Genomic DNA, 21877 nt, shown 5'->3' on the forward strand with positions numbered 1-21877 from the left:
ATTACGTACATGTTGGGTTAGCAGTTTAGGGTTTTGACAAGCCTGTTAGAACCTTTATCTTATTAGGAAAACATTTTAAGCTGTTGGCCAAATGACATGAAATTGTAACATAAAAAAAAGGATTTTTTATTTTTAAATATAGATATGTTTTCGAGAAGGGGCTGAATTTTGTAATACGAACGAGTATTTATTTAAAATTTAAAAGCACAGATGTTGCACAGATGTTTTTAGCTGCCAGTCAATTGGAACTAAGAGCGTATTTTTGACATTTGCTACAAAAATAAAAAATTGTGGTCGTAAAACTGCTATGAAATATAAGCTTCCCATTCATACGACAAACAAAAATATCTTATTTTGTTAGATCAAAAACTAAAAATACCGGATGTATTTTTATATAAAAACTAGTTTTTGAAAACGACCTGCGTTTATAGTGTTTTTATTAGTGTTACAAATTGAATATTAGGCAGATCATTTTGAGTTCTCGTGGCGAACCACGTGAATATTTTTTGTAGTAAAATGCTAGGCTTAAATTCATGAAACCGTCAGTTTTTATAACTGACAATTTTCTACGCTCGAGTTTCACTCACACTGAAAACTTTTAGTCGGCCGATAGCTTGTTTGAGCTCATAAATCAGTATGAAGATGAATGGTAGTACGCACATTACATAGATCAGGTATTTAACCGGTATCAGACCAACTGAGAACTATGATGGAAATCAAGATTTTCTTTAAAAAAATGTTGCTAACCATCGGTTCAACTATCGGCCGACTGTTTAGTCTTTAGTGAACGGACCATGGTTACCATGCGTTTTTGCTCGTAATAAAAAGTATTGTAATTACTTCAGTTATCATATCAAAGAGATTGACTTGTATAAAATAACACTGCGTTACACGATTTTGGTACCCTCTTAACTGTTAGCTGGAATTAATAGGTAATGAGTCATAGATTAAATGTTCCAAACATATGTGGTGTCCATCACGTCTAGTTTTCGAGGTACATGTCAATTATTATTTTCTACTACCCTCACTTTAGGCGTAAAAGACCGTTACCGTTTTTGATGTATTGTACTTTTTTATTTTTTTGTTTTGTTTAGTAAACGTTTATATTCGATAACGCCAACATCTTTGCACATATTTGTTTGAAAAACCAATATGGATACTGGACTAACTGGTCGTCGCAACTGCTTAAATGTACCAAATAAGTTTTGTTACGTTTGCGGACAGTATATAGTGAAATCACCAACAAAAATTCTTGTTCAAATTGTTTTCTTTGTATGTGGGACAGCAGAGCCACAGAAAAACACTACATTACAAAAGTATGGCCAGAAAGGTCAGAGTTTGTATGCGGAAAATCTAATGTGAAACATGTACCATTGATAGATCCTAAAAATGTCATTTTACCACCACTCCACATAAAACTTGGTTTGATGAAAAATTTTGTGAAGGCCATGAATAAAGAGGGAGATGGCTTTTTATATTTGAAGACAGTATTTTCAAAGTTAAGTGATGCCAAACCCAAAGAAGGAATATTTGTGGGACCATAAACACGTACTTTGATGAAAGACTCAAATTTTGACAAAAAGCTTACTAATACGGAACTTGACGCCTGGTTGTCACTGAAAGCAGTTATAAAAGGGTTTTTAGGGAACCACAGAGCCGAAAATGCGGAGCAGCTAGTGAACGACATGTTAAAAGCATACGAAAAGTTGGGTTGCAGAATGTCATTAAAAATTCACTTTCTTCATTCTCATTTTTCTTTTTTTCCATCTAATCTTGGTGCGGTCAGTGATGAGCACGGTGACAGGTTTCACCAGGATGTAAAGAAGCTTGAAGAACGATTTCAAGGCCGTTGGGACACAACTATGCTAGGTGATTACTGTTGGCGTTTAAAGCGAGAAGATCATTCGAAGCACAAAAGAAAGAGTTGAAGTTTCACGATATTTTTAAAAAAAATTCATAGGTAATATTTTTGTTGACTTTTTTTTACTTAAATGATAAAATTACACTTCATTAATGTAAAAAAATTTGGTTGATTTTATAAGATTTCTTTCAAATATGTTTTGACGTTTTAATTTCTAATATAATCTGGCACATTCTTGCGGAAAAAAAATGACACGTGATGGAAAGATAATTTGTATGTATGTTTATTAAACGATACGTATAAATAAAAAATCATGACATTTCAAAGCGGGTACTCAAATTTTTTTTAAATTTGTAACGCAGTGTAATTAGAGAAAAAAAAACTAACGGTTGCTATTTTTTTGTTGTTCAAATTCTTCGCTAAGTGATTAGCTAATTGATTTATTATGTGACATATTTTTTGCGAATTATAATTTTTGTGGGAGATTTTTTATGCTTTTAAACATTTTTTTCTGGTTAAGTAAGTTGTCTGTTATTTTTTCATTTCATATACTCAAAAATATATATAAAAAAATTAAACAGAAAAATGTATATTGGAATAATTTTGTCATTCACATTTTAAAACTTAGAAGTTTGAAACAAGATTGCTATCAATAGATGTTTATAGAAAAAAACTAACTCGTTGACATTTTAGCTAATTACATAAATAGCCAAAATACCTAGTATTTATTTACGTAATATAGACTCGGTATAATATTAATGGAGGAAACATAAATCTATCATGCATTTGAGATAAAATAAATTTTAACTTTTTTAATTTTATTCAAATATAGGTAGGTATTTCTTATTAACACTCAGTTTATTGATTAATAAAACTTAGTAATTATTTAGCCTTTTTCTGAAAAATGTATCCTTACCTTAATTTGAAAGTCAAAGTTATTATATTATATGAATAGCTATAATTACGAGTAGGTATGCAGTTTCTTTATGACTTATGTACCTAAGTACATTAAAATTGCGATCCATTTATCAGTTCTTCGCGATAAACTAAAACAATATACAAAGGATTTTCAGGCGATGTTAACCAAAATATAGAATTATACACTTCCTAGACATAATTTAGAGTTGTGGCAAGGTTCATTTCAAATACCTACTTATCAGTAAATGTAAATAATAATTAAGATTTTTTTCTAATGTCATTACCAATAACAAATAATCAATGTTTATTTTTTTTTGTTAGCTGTCAATGTCAATCCTTAATTACATGTTCTACAATCGATTCATTTCGTTAAAATATGTGAATAACCTTTGAACTACATCTTTAGTAATTAATCTTAAAGCATTTTTTTTACTATTATTAATAAGCTTCTATTGGTAATTTGAATAATTTGACAGATGAACGGAAGGACTTTTTTATATTTTTTTTCTTTCACGTCGGTTTTTTTTGCAGGATTTTTGACCCCACTATTTTAATTTTATTCAAAGAATGTGGTGGGATTAAACATGATCAATTTTTTTTTTCAATGTAGTAAGTTGTAGGTAGGATGTTATATAATAATAAATATGCTATTGACACTGCAAGGAAAAGCTTAATAATACTTACTTACTATTTATTTCATTTGTATTAATAGTCCAAAAATAAACTTTAAGGTAGAATTCCGTGGATAGCGGCTACGACAGCCGCGCGCGGCTTACGACAGTCGTCGGCCGCGCGCGACAATAGTCAACATATGAAAATGTATGGCGCCGCTGCCGAGGCTCGCGACAGTCGCGCGCGGCCGACGAATTTCGTGAGCCGCGCGCGGCCGTATGCATCTCAACATGGTCTAGCGCTTAATAACATCTATAGAATTTTAGTTAAACCAGAATTGAATTGTTTTTTATTTAGTCGGCAAAACTACCTTTTGTTTTTATTACAATACAAATGCTTTTGAACCAGTATTTGGTAGTATCCTTCATCATTTCTACTTTTTAAAGATAGGGTAGATTGGTAATCTATTTTCATAATACAGCCACAGCAACACGTCATCCTCTTCTTCTTCAAGGATATCAATTAGCACTTCGACTAGAGGGAACGGACGAACAAAATCGACTAATTTCAAGACAATGCCGCGCGCGGCTTACGAAATTCGTCGGCCGCGCGCGACTGTCGCTGGCCTCGGCAGCGGCGCCATACATTTTCATATGTTGACTATTGTCGCGCGCGGCCGACGACTGTCGTAGGCCGCGCGCGGCTGCGTCAGCCGCTACCCACGGAATTCTGCCTTTAAAATATTTCTTGTTAGTCTTACGTAATGCAATGTCCTTCTAAATAAACATTCTCTTATTTTAACTTTGTCTATCTCGAATTTGCGTTATGATAAAATTTATTTTATTATTTTTCTAAAACATAAATAAAGTTCATTATTTTGATTAGAAAAGAAAACAAAATAGATGTCATAGCAACCAATTTTACTAAATGTAATGAAAAAAATTGGTACTTAATTAAGTCATTGACATTTCTAATAAAACATTTCTATGCGTATCTATTTCTGATAATATAATAACATTTTCAAACTTATATAATTCAACCAACTGGAGACGCCATAACTATGCCCTTTGCCATAGGATGAAAATATAATTGTCACTCATGCCTACTCCTCATGCATATGTTTAAAATTTTTTGCCTGTGTACTGCGTAACGATATATTCGAAAATTCATCAGTGAGATATCACTATGTTGCGTTGCTTCACTCCCGACTTGCAAATTGGAGAGTTTTTCACTTAGAGACCTAAGTTCGTGGCGATTCTAGTTGGTTAACTGCTCTAAGCTTTATAGCCTTTTATTTATTTTTATCCGACGTCATTTTGTCATACCGGTTTGGACAACTTATATTTTAGTGACGTCATTGGCTTTCTGATTATTTTTTGTCAAATTTATTAGCCGGATCAAACAACCGGTTTAAAAAGGGTTCAATCCCACTTTCCAGTTTAATTCTAAAGATGCGTCATTTTTTGAATAAAATCAGAAAAGTGATAATTTACCATGCATTACATACACACTTTGGTATGACAGTGATTTGAATCACTTCATGTTTGAAATAAAAGCTATCACGCGTATCTGACTTTTTATCGCAAAAACTTGAAAAACTCCTGAAAGATTTTTCATGCGGTTTTCACCAATTATTATAAAGCTTAAGAGTTTTTTTGTTTGTTTGAACGCACTAATCTCAAAAGCGGGCACCTATGGGAAATCTCAGTTTTAAGGACTTTACGTGTATTTTAAAGGGTTTTAATGATTGTAGTATGTTTCTAGCATCAAAAGGGGTTAGCCAAGCATGCGTGAGAGTGTATTCTAAATTTGAATTTTGTACAATTGCTAAGAAATTGGTTAAACCTTGTTTTGAACTAATTGCTGGCAGAAAGTTCGTCGGTGTTTTGAAAGGCTTTTGAAGTGATTTTCAGAAAACTGATAATGCAGTTTTAATTAATGATTAATGTACCTTTTTGTTGGATAAAACATTTTTGAAAAACTATGCGTATTTGATAAAATTTTCACCTGCTCTAAATGGGCTATATTGATGATTGATGGCAATGTTAAGAGTTTCGGTAGTTTAGTATAAAGCGTTCTACTGTTTAAATATTGTACCCACGTGTTTTAAAATATCGCTTTTTCATAATTAAACACTATTTAGAGGAGTGTCAGTACATTGGGCTGCGACAAAACCAATTTAAAGTAAGCAGTGCCGATCACAACTCGTCTCCTATCGGACTTTGACATTAAAAAATACCAAAATTTGCGATAAATGTTAAAATTAACCACATGAAAAATGATGAGGAGGGTTTAAGCTAAGTTTTCTGAAAATCACTTCAAAAACTTTTCAAAACACCGACGAACTTTCTGCCAGCAATTAGTCCAAAACAAGGTTTAACCAATTTCATAGCAATTGTACAAAATTCAAATTTAGAATACACTCTCACGCATGCTTGGCTAACTCTTTTGATGCTAGAAACATACTATAATCATTAAAACCATTTGAAATACACGTAGTCCTTAAAACTAAGATTTCGCATAGGTACCCGCTTTTTTTGCAAAAGAGTGTATAATTTATACATTCACTTGTTTCTCTCTTACGAGGTTACGTGCGGTCAAACATTGAACATAATTGGCGACTAGCGAATAGTAGGTACCTAGAACTCATTAGGTATCTATTTATAGATAATTTAGATATTATAAATGTCAAAGTCAATATCTGCTGCACTTTCACGGTTAAACGGAAGCAATAATTTTCATAATTACATTTTTTATCGTCCCACTACTGGGCACAGGCCTCCTCTCACACAGAGAAGGATTGAGCATTAATCAATTAATTAAAGCCGATAGGCATTTCTATTAAGAAGGTGGATTAATGAATTATCTAATTACCCTTAGGTTAAAGTTACCTATACATACATACATATTATGAGCTGAAGTCTTATTTAACCCAATATAGAATGATTCACATTTAATCTAAAAGAGTAAGATACCGTTGCTTCCAGACTTCCGTCTCACTTAAACTCTTATCAGAGAACTTACTTTAAAAGTATTTTTAAACGGTAAATATTTGGTAACAATAATGTTTTAACCGTTGACCTGATAATTTCACAACGTCTTATCAATATTGTCTTACTTTCCTTCTGTTGCGTAAATGATTTGATAATTTTAGTAAATTGGAACGCTTGGCGTTAAGCTCGGGAATTGCTGGACCGGTTTCATTAATTATTTCAGTTTTAGATAGTCCATTTATCCAGGCTACCTAGGTGCGTGGAGTAGTTACGATACGATTTGGGCAGAACTGCTGAAGTTAGTCTAGTTGTTAAAACGGTAGGAAATGGTCAGACATCCTTTTAGAAAAGCGCTTTCATAATGTATGAACAGTCGGGTGAAACTTTACATATCTTTTTCAAAATATTACTTTGATTGACGTAGGTAGATAAAATGGGCACGTACAGTACAAATTACTAAGTTGAAATGCAATTTTTATAAACACATGCTTACAATATGACTCTGAATTACAAACTACAGACCTATTATTTCCAAAGAGTTTTTACATCACGAAATTTCAGTTGTTTTTTACCGTATACGTATATTTTCAAACACGCCTTCTCAAACGATTAAGCAGAGGTAGGTAGGTATACCTATATATAAGTGCCTGCATTATTTTAAAGATCATACATAAGTACCTTTAATATAGCAACTTATTGTTTTGTTTTTAATTTAGTTAATACCTATCTAAATTACGAATTGATTTGAGGCTAAAAATGGATAAGAACATATCGAGTTTATCGCGAGTTTCCAAAACTATTTAGTTTTGTTGGAATGCATTCCAGTTCTTTGAAGGTGGTCTATTTTAAAACATTCATTATATAAGCTTGTGATAGGTCAAACATAAATCAAGACAAGTCTTTGCCTAGACACAAAACTAGACTTAGTTTAGCTACTGATTTATTTTACAGGAAAATCTATTAGTATAAATTATAATAATTAATCTAAATCAAGTCAAAAACGATAACGTTGACCACTTAACGCAACGTAACAAGTTATTTATCAGTAATCCAAAAAGACCATTGAAGAATGGGATATGGGGAATTACGTGGCTTTCCATGAAGTTAAGCGTGGTATTACATATGTCATATCTTGGTTCTATGTAACTCAAATTAAATGAAGATATTGAAAACACTGAGATTTGACTAAAGTATTGTTAAAATACAAATTAAATGTTATTGTGTTATAACAAAAAAGATGTACAGACATTCGATACATGTTTTAAAAGTAGGCACCTATGGAAATTTTCTTTAAGAACGAGCCAAAAGTCTGTTCTCTTCACTTGAACAACGGTATAAATATGTCTGAGTAAAATAAAGGCACTTACCTATTTCGTGGGTAATTCCAACGACTAAAGTAAAAAATAACTTACACTAAAGTATTTGATAAGTGTAACACCATCTTAAGGGTATTTTCGAATCCCATGAGCGTAAAACCCATGACGCAAGTCCAAAACAAGATGCATGCATTTTTATGCAATTACTAAAATGTAAATTGGCCCAAAATGTGTGCAGCTGTGTGCAGTTGCATGTTCTTTTTATATTGACTTTAGTTATTTGGGCTAGATTAGAAAACAGATAAAAAAACAATAGGTAAACGGTGATTTGGTAACCATGAAGGTAATAAAATTTTCCATAGAATAACGCCCAGGAAATAAGGGACCACTTTTTTGTGGCAATAATTCACAACTCACTAAGTAGCCGTTTTGTCCCCGCGGTTTCATCCGCGTCCCGTAGAAACTACTGCCCGAACCGAGATAAAATGTAGCTTATGTTACTTGGGAATAGTATAGCTTTCCAACAGTGAAAGAATTTTTCAAATCGGTTCTGCAGTTTCGGAACCAAAATAAAATCGTTTCGGAATCTTTAACACAACAAAATGTTTCCTCTTTATTCGATAGGTATATTAGTTTAGACTACAGGTAATTTTAATCAATACATATACATACCTATATTAAAGAACCAAAATCCTTGCCAAGTTATCTGCAATTTTAGTCATAAATAAGTACGTTTTTCTTTAACAAAATATCACACTGACGGATCTAAACAAAGATTAACAGTCGTCAGCATCTACGCATCACTATTGTTTGACACCAGATTTATGCATCTCATTGACACGGTTTAGCTGTTCAAATTGACCTGTAGTTTGTTGGTTCTAGGTAGGGCTGCCATCGTTGTATGTTCGATTATTTTCAGTCTAAAGCAGTGGTTCTTAACCGGTGGTCCGCGGACCACTGGTGGTCCCTGGAGGCAGTCCAAGTGGTCCGCGAAGCTTAGCTTCGCGACTTTCCTATACGTTATCTAATTTAATTTTTATAGACTTATAATTGCGGGCGGGGGTTTTCGCATGGACGTACATCGAATGTGTCGCACCTAGTCCCCCCATTCATGAAAATGTATGTTTGGGCTACATTTTATGTAATTTTGGTTTTGAGTCTTAAAAAATAATTAAAATTTCGCGCTCGCTTCGCTCGCGTATTCAGAAACTGTATGCCCTTACTTTTGCATTTGTCAACAAACAAAAAGTTAAGTACGTTTGGGCACAATTTTACGTAATATTTGGTTGAAATCCGATAAAAATTTCGCGCTCGCTTCGCTCGCGTATTCAGAAACTATATGCCCTTATTTTGCCATTTGTCAACAAACTAAAAGTTAAGTACGTTTGGGCTACATTTCACGTAATATTTTCTTAAGTCCGATAAAAATTTCGCGCTCGCTTCGCTCGCACATTTTTTAAACTACATAGGCAAGTTTTTATTTATTCGCATTTGCTTACTTACACAACTGCCGCCATGCGTTTAGCTTTGAGTAGAACTGACCCAAAATTTCAGATTTTTTTGTGATAAATAATTAAACAAAGTAATCCTATAAGGGTTCCGTTTTTTCCTTTTGAGGTACGGAACCCTAAAAATGAGTGCTAATTTAGGTAAACCGATGAGGTGGTCCCCGGCAAGACCAACTTTAGTTAAAGTGGTCCCTCATGCCAAAAAGGTTAAGAACTACTGGTCTAAAGAGTATCAGGGAGCAATCTGAGAGAATAATTCAGTTAGATACAAGTAGCGTCACGGTACTAAACCAGTTTTAAGAAATAATACTGCGAATTTGGTTCGTCAGAATCTGAAATTTCATCCAGAAGAATGATGAGAAAAAAATGCATTTTTGGCATAATCTACAGGTACTCAGATATCAGCAACGTCTTAAACAGTCTTGGTTGAAATTAAATACACTCAAATGTCCGATTTACAGTTCTTGTTCGCCGATATCTATAAAATTGTGGCAGCCCTACTCCCAAGTTGTCAATTGTCATGGCAAGTCATAAGTAAGTTGTAACTTCTTGCGCGTACGCACACTATGTCATGCTTGTGCATTAATTGAGTATGCTATTGTTATTTAAAAGGTCTTTTCACTAAAGCTCTGAAGTGGGTTTATTATAATTTCTAGGAATTAAGTTATGAGGTTACACCCGTAAATTCCATATTCATATTATCCTTCATCATCATCTGCCTCCATGAACTATGTTGGGGTCGGCTTCCAGTCTAACCGTATGCAGCTGAGTACCAGTGTTTTACAAGGAGCGACTGCCTATCAGAGCTCCTCAACCAAGTAACCCGGGCAACCCAGTACCCCATGGTAAGACCGGTTGTCACACTTTCTGGCTTCTGTAATTTCTGTAATTTGCTCCGGCAACCTGTAAGATTTTTTGTCCGACTTACTAGCTTCCTTAATCAGATTATCCTTATATTTTTAATATTAACTGAAACAATTTTACTTAAAAATATTAATCTGACGTAAATGTTCTCTACGAGTTAATTTTCAAGTAAAGGGATAGTTTATATAACAAGGAATTATTTAATTATTTAAATATTGTTTCCTTGAATTAATTAAAAATTCAATGACGTATGCAAAGAGGTAGCTTTCAATTTAAAGTGGGTACAGCAACATTCTTTAATTTGTTGTCACTTCAAATACAGGTTTCTGATTCACTTAAAAATATTTGTGATTAACACATTAAAATGTGCTGATTTTAATATAAAATAAATATTATTTTAAGTTTGTTATTCAAGTCCGATTACTTAAATATACCCCTAGGCATAGAATACAAATACATAATCTTAATGAATTAATTAAGAACTGTCAATAAAAAAACATTTACCAATAATTTTGATTATTTTTCCGACCCAAATATCGACCAATAGAATTGCACCATTCGACGTCACGTGGTACAACCTACATGGTATTATACTGAAAATTTTTTGAATATTTTCTCTGGTCGTTGCTACGTCAAACTGACAGGTTGTGGCCGACATTTGGGACGGAAAAATAATCTGAATACACGAGCTTCATAATTATCTGGCATTTCCCTCAAGGTTCCTGCAAACAAATAAAGTCGTCAAGTTTTCAGGAAAAATCACTCGCGCTTCGCGCTCGTTATTTTAACCTGAAAAACTTGACTTCATTGTTTGCAACGAACCTATCGGAAAATACCCGATAATTTTGAAGCTCTTGTGGTATTATAAGTGATTATTTTTCCGACCCAAATATCGACCAATAGAATTGCACCATTCGACGTCACGTGGTACAACCTACATGGTATTATACTGATAATTTTTTGAATATTTTCTCTGGTCGTTGCTATGTCAAACTGACAGGTTGTGGCCGACATTTGGGACGGAAAAATAATCCCGAATACACGAGCTTCAAAATTCTCTGGCATTTCCCTCAAGGTTCCTGCAAACAAATAAAGTCGTCAAGTTTTCAGGAAAATCACTCGCGCTTCGCGCTCGTTATTTTTTAACCTGAAAAACTTGACTCCTTCATTTGTTTGCAACGAACCTATCGGAAAATACCCGATAATTTTGAAGCTCTTGTGGTATTATAAGTGAAAATCCCCGCACATAAAAGAAAACCGGTAAATTGAATTAATTAAAGTATAATTATAGTTTACCTATAATTAAGATAAAGACGAGGATTTTGGTAATTTTGGCTAATAAAATAATGCTGTCTAGCAAATGACAGACATACAAACTGGATATACCAGGTCATTGTAACTTTTTGACTTACTCACGGTCACAGGAAACTATACGTGTTATTGATTATTTAGTTTTAGTTTTGTACTAATATGGCATCAAATTATTACATATTAGTCTAATTGAAGCCTTGTCTTTTTGAGAAATAAATGTAAAGTTAATTTAATGCAGCGTGGTAAGGTGAACCCGAGGGAAAAAATTCTCTTAATTTTATATTCCTATGTAGCCCTTTAATGCGTAGGTAAATATAGTTTTTTTGAAGCATTTAAATAATTAGCATATTCGAAAAAGTTCCCAATGTCTGAACATTTCAATATACTAGCTCCATGGATGAGGGAATCTATATTATAATACATACTATTTCTAAATATTTTTTTCAGTTCAAAGTCTGTCGAGATGACAGAGGTCATAAGGACTTAGAAGAAGTTGACAAGCAGACAAAATTACTAGCTTCTAATAGAGAATTTCAAAATTCGTACTGTCATACACTCGTATGCAATAATTTGAGGCCAGATTATTAAATATTAACATAGTTAAGACTTTATTCTTTTACATAGGAATTTATACGAACAAACAAATATCTTTATCCTACAATTAGTAATGATGCATTTAATGGCTGCAATGTAAATAAATTAATATTAATGATAGATTACTAATGCAGAGTTCAATGTATTTGATTTTATCGTTATTTCCCGACTTCGCATTTTATATCGTAGGTACCCATCGCTCAACTATCATATTTTTTGTGACGGAAAATCTAGGGAAATACCTGCCATTTTCCGATTTTTTATTTACATTTTCCAAAACATACCTATTCGTTAGTTATATCACACACATTACAATCTTATTTTATTTTTTTTCTATAAAAAACATGTAGGGCTCAATATATTTATAATTACAAAAACTCAGACATTTTACAACCGACTTCCTAAAAGCGTCACCAAGCCACAAGTTTTAACAATTAACATTAAAATTTATGTTAAATGAGTACCGTTTTTGCACCTCGCTAAGTTCAGCCGGTCAAATTCTCAGATATTCGTACGTAGAAGTTAAAAATAAATACAATACTGAAGGTCTTATTCTAGGGTCATGTGTTGTCATGATACCTGTGCAAAAAACTACGGTAAGCTTTGGAAAAAACATTCACACATATTTGACAAACAATTTATACAGTGTTCTTGAGTTTTAAAATGTTGAGTTCCGTATGTTAAGTATTTTTGTAGAAATTGATCATTTTTCTTATCAATTCAAGATATAAATCGGCTTTTATGGTGATTATTTAAATTATTGCTAATTTTTTCACGGCATAACCACCGTTTATTTATCGCTTACTAATTTATGGAAACATTGGACAAAGTTTGTTTTAAAAAGGTATGACATCATACTTATTTGTTAATCCCAAAAGGTTGAACACACTGTCAGGGCTCTTGCTTTTAAAACCCTTTTAAACTCCGTAGTAAAAAATCGGCAGTACTACTAATTTACAAGAGTTCGATTATTTAAAAGCATAACCCTAAACATTACTACTTATATCAATAGAACAAGTACATTCGTAGAGATAAATAATTACATAAACGACTGAATACATTATATTAAAAGGTTACATATCTATTGTGAATTAAAATATCAATGCGATAGACACCATATAAGTTGAGATGAGCATATTAAAAAAAGCGGAACTTCTAATAAAAAACCGGAAGATTTTTAAGGATTTGTTTATTTTAATGATGATGATACTTTGAATATATTTTTTGCGTCATTTTTTCCGTCCTGCTGTGTGATTGAGTGCTTCGTTGGTCAATTGCGGTTGATAGGTGGTAGATTTGACTGCCAGACAGTGTAATTGGGTTCCTTATGTGTGTTTTCGGTAGCAGTATGTAGGGTTTTTATTAGCTATTGATGTAAAAAGTGGTACCTTTGCTTCGTGTCTTTAAAACTATAGTCAATAAGGTAGTGTTCTCCACCGTTCCACCCGCTACCCGACGGGAACTACTTCCTAGAACCTGATAAAACTCCTGTACTTTAAGACTATTTGTGTAACCTAAATCGGCTCTGAACTTTTGGCGTGAAAACCTTCAAATAAACACAGATAGAGTTACTTTCACATTTACAATATTATCTATGTCTGCTCAAATGCTCGTGCACTATAATACGTCCTGCGCAGCTGGTGATATCCTTCTATGAGAACAGCCGCTGTCTGCTAGGACATTATTAATCAGCACTATTTAATCTTTCTATTTCTATAATCCTACGAAATCGATATAAACAAAAAACTCGTCACTGACGTCAAAACCATCCGTTAACTCACAGCCAATAAACAATTATGTCTACGACAGTAATTCAGGCATCTACGTGCGTACACAAAAAATAAATAAATAATACTTAAGTATATTGAAAAAGCTACGACCGGTTGTCTTGTCTATAAACCACTCGTTATTGGTAAGATTGACGCGTGATGGAGAAAAAATAGTCTTAGGTTAGAAGTATTATTTTACTTATTTGCGTAGATATAATTAGGTATTAGAAAAAATATTATTATTATACGTTAGAACTGGTTGCTAAATGATAAAGTAAAAATATATCTATTACTTGTTGAAACTAAGGAAGGTTATCATAGGTGTGAATGACCCAATCACCATATCACTTTTTATAACTGCTCGTAATTTTAAATTGATTTATCTAATTTTAGTAAAATCATAAGTCTTTGTATTGTAACAATACAGGCCATAGACCCTTCTCATATAGTAGTGATGTCCTCCTAGTCGATTATCGGCTACGGTGGCTGTTCTCATGTAAGGAGATCAGCCATCCGCGCAGGACATATTATAGCGCACGAGCATTTGCGCAGACACAGGTGCACTCACTATTCCTTCACTCTCATAACCCGATGGGACGGCAATCCGACACGACCGGAGAGAGAACTTTTAAGTTCCTCTTGCTTCAAGATGGTGCTAAGGTTATACCTAATATATTTTATTTTGTACCTATAACTCACGTTGATTAAAAATAGGCATTTCTATGTTTAACGTTAATAAATGACAAACACGTGGAAATTTGACACTGATTCGTCACACGTGACCCAAACGTGAGCTTCTGCTAATTTATGTAAATCCCGTTCATTTATCATTAACGTCTCTATTCGCATTTGCGAGTTAGCATGTCATTTCTATAGACAAACGGATGAACGGTTGTCCTGCACAGAAAGCTTTTCCGTTAATTTATATCAAGAGAATTCAGCTAGTTAATTATAGTGGCTCTTTCACACTACTGGATTTTAGTTCAAAGTATTTGCTGTCGTTCATATACGTTCGCGCGAGAACACTGGTACAATCTGGAAGTTGTCGTGTGTAAAATTCGTTAGTGTGATGGCGCTGTAAAACGTGATCTTAAAAAAGTACCAGATCTAGTGCTACGTTTAAACCTTCAATTTGAAAAAGTTTATACGTCGACAAGTACTTACCTGCCTAATTATTTGCGTTTTTTGGAAACCAGTTTTTTAAGTATATCATATAATAACATAATTTAATTTATTGTAAGTGAACTATTTCAACTGGTTTGATGGTGGTCATAAAATATAACATATTTTTTAGGCCTCATATTTTTTTACAGAGATCATAGAACCCACTAGGCAAGGCTAAAAATTAAATGACTTCAATCACGTTTTTGAGCACTTGATACTTAATAAAAAATTTCAAGACATAAAATCCTAAATATTAATTAATAATCAGCCTACGTTCATAAATTATTATTAATCAAAATAATAACCCGAATATTTTTTTCTTCAGGAAGTGTAATTTTTTCTTAACTCCGTCATTGACGTTCGTCAATATAAAATTTTACGAGCATTTTATGGCTGAGCTTTTTGTGATGGTAAATTAATATAATTATAGTTTATCGATAGCCTGAATATTGCTTGTATACGTGTCATTAGATCTACGTATATAATCACGATAATCCTCTTTTGTACGTCACTGTACTAATTTGTTTGGTGATCACATGGACTTGAAAATTATTCCTAAAATTGTATTCATGTTGTATCTTAGCAAAAAAAAAAACATTAACATACGGTTTTTTTCGTATTCCAATGCACACGACTAATTTTAAATCTATAGTTTCTTGACTATATTACAAGAAATTATTAAGCCATTAAGCAATACATAATATGCATCATAATCATCCTTTTTTCGTAGACCTCTCCTTAGAGAGAAAGAATGAGCGTTAATCACCACTACACTCAAAGCGGATTAACTGTTTCAGACTCCGAGTTTCCTCACGAATTTTGAATTAATGGTTGCCAAAATATTTTTAAAACACTGTGCAATAAACCTAAATTAACAGACTTTTTATATCTTCTTGTTCACAGTACATGGACATGCGGGAAGGTTCGTTTCTATACAAAATGTGGGAGAACCCCACGTACGAGATGTTTTCCGAGATGTGGGTGTACAACTATACAAACGTGCAGGAGTACCTCAGTGGGGAACAGAAGATCCTGAAAGTGCAAGAAGTCGGGCCGTTTATGTTTCAGTAAGTATTTTCTTTGGTTAAATGCTAGTTTTTTTGCGGGTCTCATCATCATCTTTTGAGCTTTTCAAGAACCATTTTCTATTTTTCTATCAAACAAACATAAATGAGTCTTATGATTTGTAGTAAGTAAAGTAGTATTTGAAGTAAGGCATACAGTTTCTAAAAAAATGTGTTCTCTGTGATTTATTGTGTGGACTTCTTTATGCGCCATATCACATAGCTTTTCTAATATTTTGGCGACTTTAAAACGGGAGCTAAGGGTTTAAGATACCTCTTTTATTTTTGAGGATTAATAGAAGTAAACTATCTTTCATATTTTTTACTTTAGAGCCAAAAACATTTATTAATACTCGTATACATGAAGAAGCATCCACTTACTATTCCTTAATATTATTCGATCCTTCACCCTACAAAGTTGACCATGCCCTAGGTTATACCGTCATCATCTCAAATATCAATTATTCACAGATTACAAAGCGCTTCCTTGTTGATAAAATTAATTATTGTTAGTTCATTACTGTATGAAAACACCGCATAACTAAGTTTGTTGATTGACTCATTAGATTTTCCTGTTACATGTTATATTGCTATGTCAATCTCATGGACTAAGGATATATGCCTAAGATTTTAGCTGTAACTGCAGCTTTATCATCGGACTCGAGTGCAATAAAATTAAATTTTCTTCTCATACTAAACCTGTCAGTCCAGATTTAATTGATATGGCTACGTGACTCTATACATGTTGACTTGTTGACAGTTCAATTGTTGTTTTATTTTAGTATATTTTTCATCTGATTCATTTCAATATCAAATCTTACTTTATTTATTTTTTATTTTATTAGGAAAACAAACAGTTTTACAACAACCACTTAAAATAACATTTATAATAACTAGAAACCAATTACATGTTTTCGCATATCTATACCTATACCGGTAGTTATATCAAAGTTTTCGTCTATAAAAGAGGCAAATTGCAGGATTTCTGTCTGTCCTTCATACGGAGTTTTATTGTGAGAAAACCTTAAACCTCGGCTTATTTAAAATCATGATTCACCTTTTATTTGTTAAGACGCTGGACATTACTCACTGTCTTAAAGTAAACTTTTCCAAAGATTTTAGGGGCATTCCCTTCAAATTGTGACGAATTTCATTCCCTCTAAAGTGTGACGAACTTCAGAACAAGGTCGCGATATTAAGACCGAACTCGATGCAATTTTTGCACTATGTCTTCAACAAGCTTATCCGTTTTATTGTCACTAGTATTGTCAACATTAGCTCATCGCACTCCCATGTTGGTACAGTTACGAACAAAAGTCCTTTGTAATCAAAATTACAAAATATCTGAACAGGGAACGTTAAGTCATTGATGTCCAAGTTACCTATATTGTCCTGTAGTCATTACAATTAGGCTCTTATGGGAGATCTTAGTGTTCAGGTATCTTACAAATTGGATAATGTTAAAGGTATATGTACAGGCTGATGTGTTATGGGTATGTGATGCAAAAGAATGAGGATCATGTTATGGAAGAATACATATGTAAAGGAAGAGGACGACCAAAGAAACGATGGATGAACTCCCACCACCTACCCATGGCCCTACCAACGCTCAGCATTATACGGGCCGAAACGCGAGACGGCTGCGGACTTCCAGCTCCCTAGGCAATCTATTTTGGTTTCGTCCGCAGGCGCTTCTTGATCTCTACAAGTTAGCCATGGTGTCCCTGAAGTTGCCTTCTCCCCATTCTGGGGCCGGCATACTAGCGTATACCCCTCTCACGGGTAGAAACAGAATATAACGGCTTCGCTTCCGATGGATGAACTGTGTGAAATGTTATATGGCTAGAAAGAATGTTACTTGTATGATGACTGCAGATATAGAGAGTAATATAGAAGAAGAACATGTTGCGCCGTTGTCAAATCAAATTGGGACAATTGAATTGTGACAGTGATGATAGACTTTTGTTACTGATAGTACTGTATAACGCAACTTGTATCAAAAATCACGATTTTGCATGGATTTCGCCAGTTGGGCCATTATCCTCATTTGACAGAAACTTGATCGGAATTACAAGCAGACACGTTTTGGGTGACATCGCGTGATTTTGAGTTTGTTCAACGATTTTTTATGTCAATGACTAATTTTGAACTACGAGTACCTACTTAGGTATAGTTAGAGCAGTCTAGTAGTTAATTCAAGAGTAGAAACCAAAGAGTAAAATAATGATACGGAAAGTAGAAATCGTTTACAAAGCTATTAATGTATATTGGAATCTGATGAAAGAGCAATAAATACATGGTATCCAAAATAAGGTTCTCAGTTTGACCTGTATGTATGTATGTTTATGCGCGATTACCTCATGTTTGGCTGGACCGATTTTGATGCGGTTTTCAGCATAAAAATTGTCAGAGGTTCTAGACTGTTTTTTGTATTCGTTTATCATTGTATCTAAAAAAAAACCCTTTGTCTCCAGAGAACATCGAACGAACGAGAACATTCGAATAGACAAGGAGCGAGGCGTGATGACGATGAACCCCAAGCTGGAGCTGAAGTTCCTCGCCGACCAGTCGATCAATGACCTTAGCAATGTTACTGTGAAGATACCTAATATACCGCTTATTGTAAGTATATATTTCATTAGTAGTTATTTTTTTGGGTATAATTTAGGCGGTCACCAAAAATATTTTTAAGACTCTAGGCTGAGGCACCAAATAAAATAAACAACTCCAAAAAAAATAAATTGACTTTATTAAAAGGGCACTAAAGTATATAATATTATGATCCAAAAAAAATAAAATAACATCAGAAAAATCGCAAATCTCGCACACATATTATTTTTGGTTCCCAAAATGGATTAATGGTCACCAAATTCTATCCAACTAAAATATTAATATTACTACCAAAAATCAAAGTTAGTGACGAAAACGAATCGCTGCAAAACCGACTCCGCTTAGTCTTGTCTGCCCTACCCCTAGAGTGCAATTCAAAACCGCGTAGGCGCAGAGGGGCGAGGTGGCCTGCGAGCTGAGGCGCAGGTAGTTTTAAGGCTCGCCGCTGCGGCTGAGGCTGGCCGGCTGAGCCGGCCAGCAAGCCGAAGCTGCGGTGGTGAGCGTGAAAACCATCTGCGACGATAAGCTCGCATGGGACCGCCGGAGCCCCGCAGCGCCGGAGCCGTGACAGAAGCCATGCTTGCTGCATGTTGCGTGCTTACATTTTAAACGCACTGAGTTACACACAAATTCATATAACAATAAATAAGCGACGTAAGTTTGGGAACCCTAGTATATTAATTGGTATTTAGGAAATATTCTAGCGATCGTTAGCTTTTTTAGTCTAACAAAAATGACCAAATTAGGAGTCATGGTATTACATAATTGGTAACATCTAAGTAGTGACAATATATAATATTTGGTCTAAAGTGTATTTTAAAGGCGTCCATAAATTTTTTTAGTAGTCAATAATAAGAAAAAATGGTTTTATCTAATAATAATTTTGGAAACGTTGTTTGGTGACCATTTATCCATTTTGGTAACCGTTTAGAATTTTTTTGGTAGTAAAATAGGTACTTTTTTGGGTGGTGTTTAAACATAAGCCTATTTTTTTTAGGGGTCTTAGGTATGCTAGGGCAAAAATCCGATCAAATAAATGTCAATTGTGTAAGTATTTCAAATATGACTGAAGTAACTTATTCTTAATCGGAATTTAATTGCGATGTAGTACTATGAAGGTGCAATATCGTTTTAACCGACTACCCAAGAAGGAGAGGGAGGTTCTCAAGTCGGATGGCGCAGGGTTTTATTATTACCTTTGAATAGTAGGTACAATATATCCGTTATATGTAAAGAAAAAGGGATGGAGCCCATATAGGTAGTAACATTTTGCTTTTCATCCAGGTGCGAGAAAAGTTATCTCTCCGTTCATTCTAAATGAAAATTAGTTCAGCTTTTTTTATAGGTTCAAACAAAAGTATAAAACCTGCACGCCCGTCTTATTCTTTCCTAAAGCCATTCGGTATCTTCACTCTTATTTATCCTCTTATATAACTTTGGATCTAGTTAATTCCAGAAAACCTTCAAAGGGTCTTATCTCAAGTAACAAGTACAAAGTTATCTTAAAACATCGTGTTGACAAATTAGTTTAATATAATAATAGGTTACGAAGGTTCCAGTACATCCTATTATTGTTAGTTTTATCTATTATTCTTATGTTATTATTTATAACTTCCGTGTACTATTAGTCCCATTCCTTATCTATGAGATATGGTAGTTTTGTCTATTTGTTAATATTTTTTTGGTAAAGATAACGTATAAAGAACATTGTTTTAAGTTAATAAGTCATTCATAGAACGACGTGAATGAAACTGGATTTGAATGTTTTGTAAGGTATTACGAAACTTGGCAAGCACAATATGAGTTTTTCAAAGTCAAACGTTACTTTCTAAGTGTATTTTGGACGCCAATGTAGTCATTGGTACATAAGGAAAATTTGTAAGAAACTATTATAACTAAGCACACGTAATAAGTATCAGGTATGCTTTAACCTCTGTACTTATCCACCTTTCAGTTTGCCATTTCAATGAAATACATTGCATTGGTTTATTATCTATGTATAGATAGCTAATGTTCGGATGCAAACTTATAAAACATATTATCTACTTATAGCTTATTCACATTTTAACTAAACACATTGAATCCGTCTACCACATACTTACGTCATAATGAACTGCTAATGGCTTAAACTCATTGTCAAAGTAATTTCAAGTAGATTTATGCAGTTTTTGACATTTTTAAAGATCTAGCTTCAGTCACGCCCCTTGGGAACTATCTCGGACCCGAATAAAAAGTAGCCTTCCTCGACACTCACATTATAATTCACAGATCAATAATATCAATGTAAATACAATTAATTAGTAATATCATCAAAACAAAAATGCGATCATCCATTTAGCTGCAGGTACTTCTGTGTAAGCAGAGTTCATTACCCAGCAATGCATAATTAAGTCCAAAACTTTTTGTACAATAATATCTTTATCAATATTACCTGATTATTTTTTACCAACTAAATAAAGTAGGTACGCACATCTGCACATCAGTGGTAACTGTCATGCACCTTAACTCAATAGTAATAAGTACGATTTTCCTATAAAACTGTTACCACTGACCTGAAGTTGACTGTACTTCATATTTAGCTGTACCTACGCCACCTCTGTTTTGTACCAACAATTCTAAAATTAGTAGATTTTAAACAAAAAGATATTGTCATTAGAAGGACTTGGGTTTTTACTTTTTTTGGCTAACAATCGTAAGCAGATGTGTGCTTATAAACACACAAATACTTGAAGATAGAACTTTGTACTAACGCAGTTTAATAACCCTGTACTTTGTACTTATATACCAAGCAAATGACACAAACGTGTGACATTTTTTTGTACCTCAATTAATAAATTAAGACTGAGAACAGAAAACTCCCCAGTGGGGCCCACCAGGGCCAAACTCTGCCGGGACTGCGGGATTGTTCGAAAGAGTTACCGCGGCGCTGGTACACAAAGGGTTTAAGAAGGAACATGATGGGTTTAAGTTAGTAAGAGTCTGACACCTAACACTGCACTCACAGCGGGAGGGGTCATTTGATAATTTCCCATATAAAAAGTACAGAAAACTACAATTATGTATTAACTGAGTACCTAATAAACATGATTATTGCCTCCTGCTCTTGTGTGAATAACATCATTTAAAGTAAAATAAAACACAAATGATTATAAAAGTGATTGTAACCGTCCTACCTTTTTTATTACCTCTTAAACAATAGTTTCCAAGATAGTGGTATTGCGGAAAACACAAATTATGACGGAAAAGCAAAAAGTATGAAACCACTTAAAGTTACTTACCTACTTATAGTGGGG

The 21877-nt window shown here is 33.7% G+C and overlaps 1 protein-coding gene across 1 annotated transcript in view; it reads left to right on the plus strand.

Annotated features, from left to right (window-relative positions):
- Positions 1 to 21877, plus strand: part of LOC110382208 (scavenger receptor class B member 1) — a 41716-nt gene that overhangs the window by 12687 nt on the left and 7152 nt on the right. The window contains exons 4-5 of the mRNA XM_064037834.1: positions 15814 to 15977; positions 18449 to 18596. Coding sequence (XP_063893904.1) covers positions 15814 to 15977; positions 18449 to 18596 — 312 coding nt within the window. The remainder of the gene's footprint in view (positions 1 to 15813; positions 15978 to 18448; positions 18597 to 21877) is intronic.

This window comes from Helicoverpa armigera, chromosome 14 (assembly GCF_030705265.1).
Source record: "Helicoverpa armigera isolate CAAS_96S chromosome 14, ASM3070526v1, whole genome shotgun sequence".
Lineage (NCBI taxonomy): Eukaryota > Metazoa > Arthropoda > Insecta > Lepidoptera > Noctuidae > Helicoverpa > Helicoverpa armigera.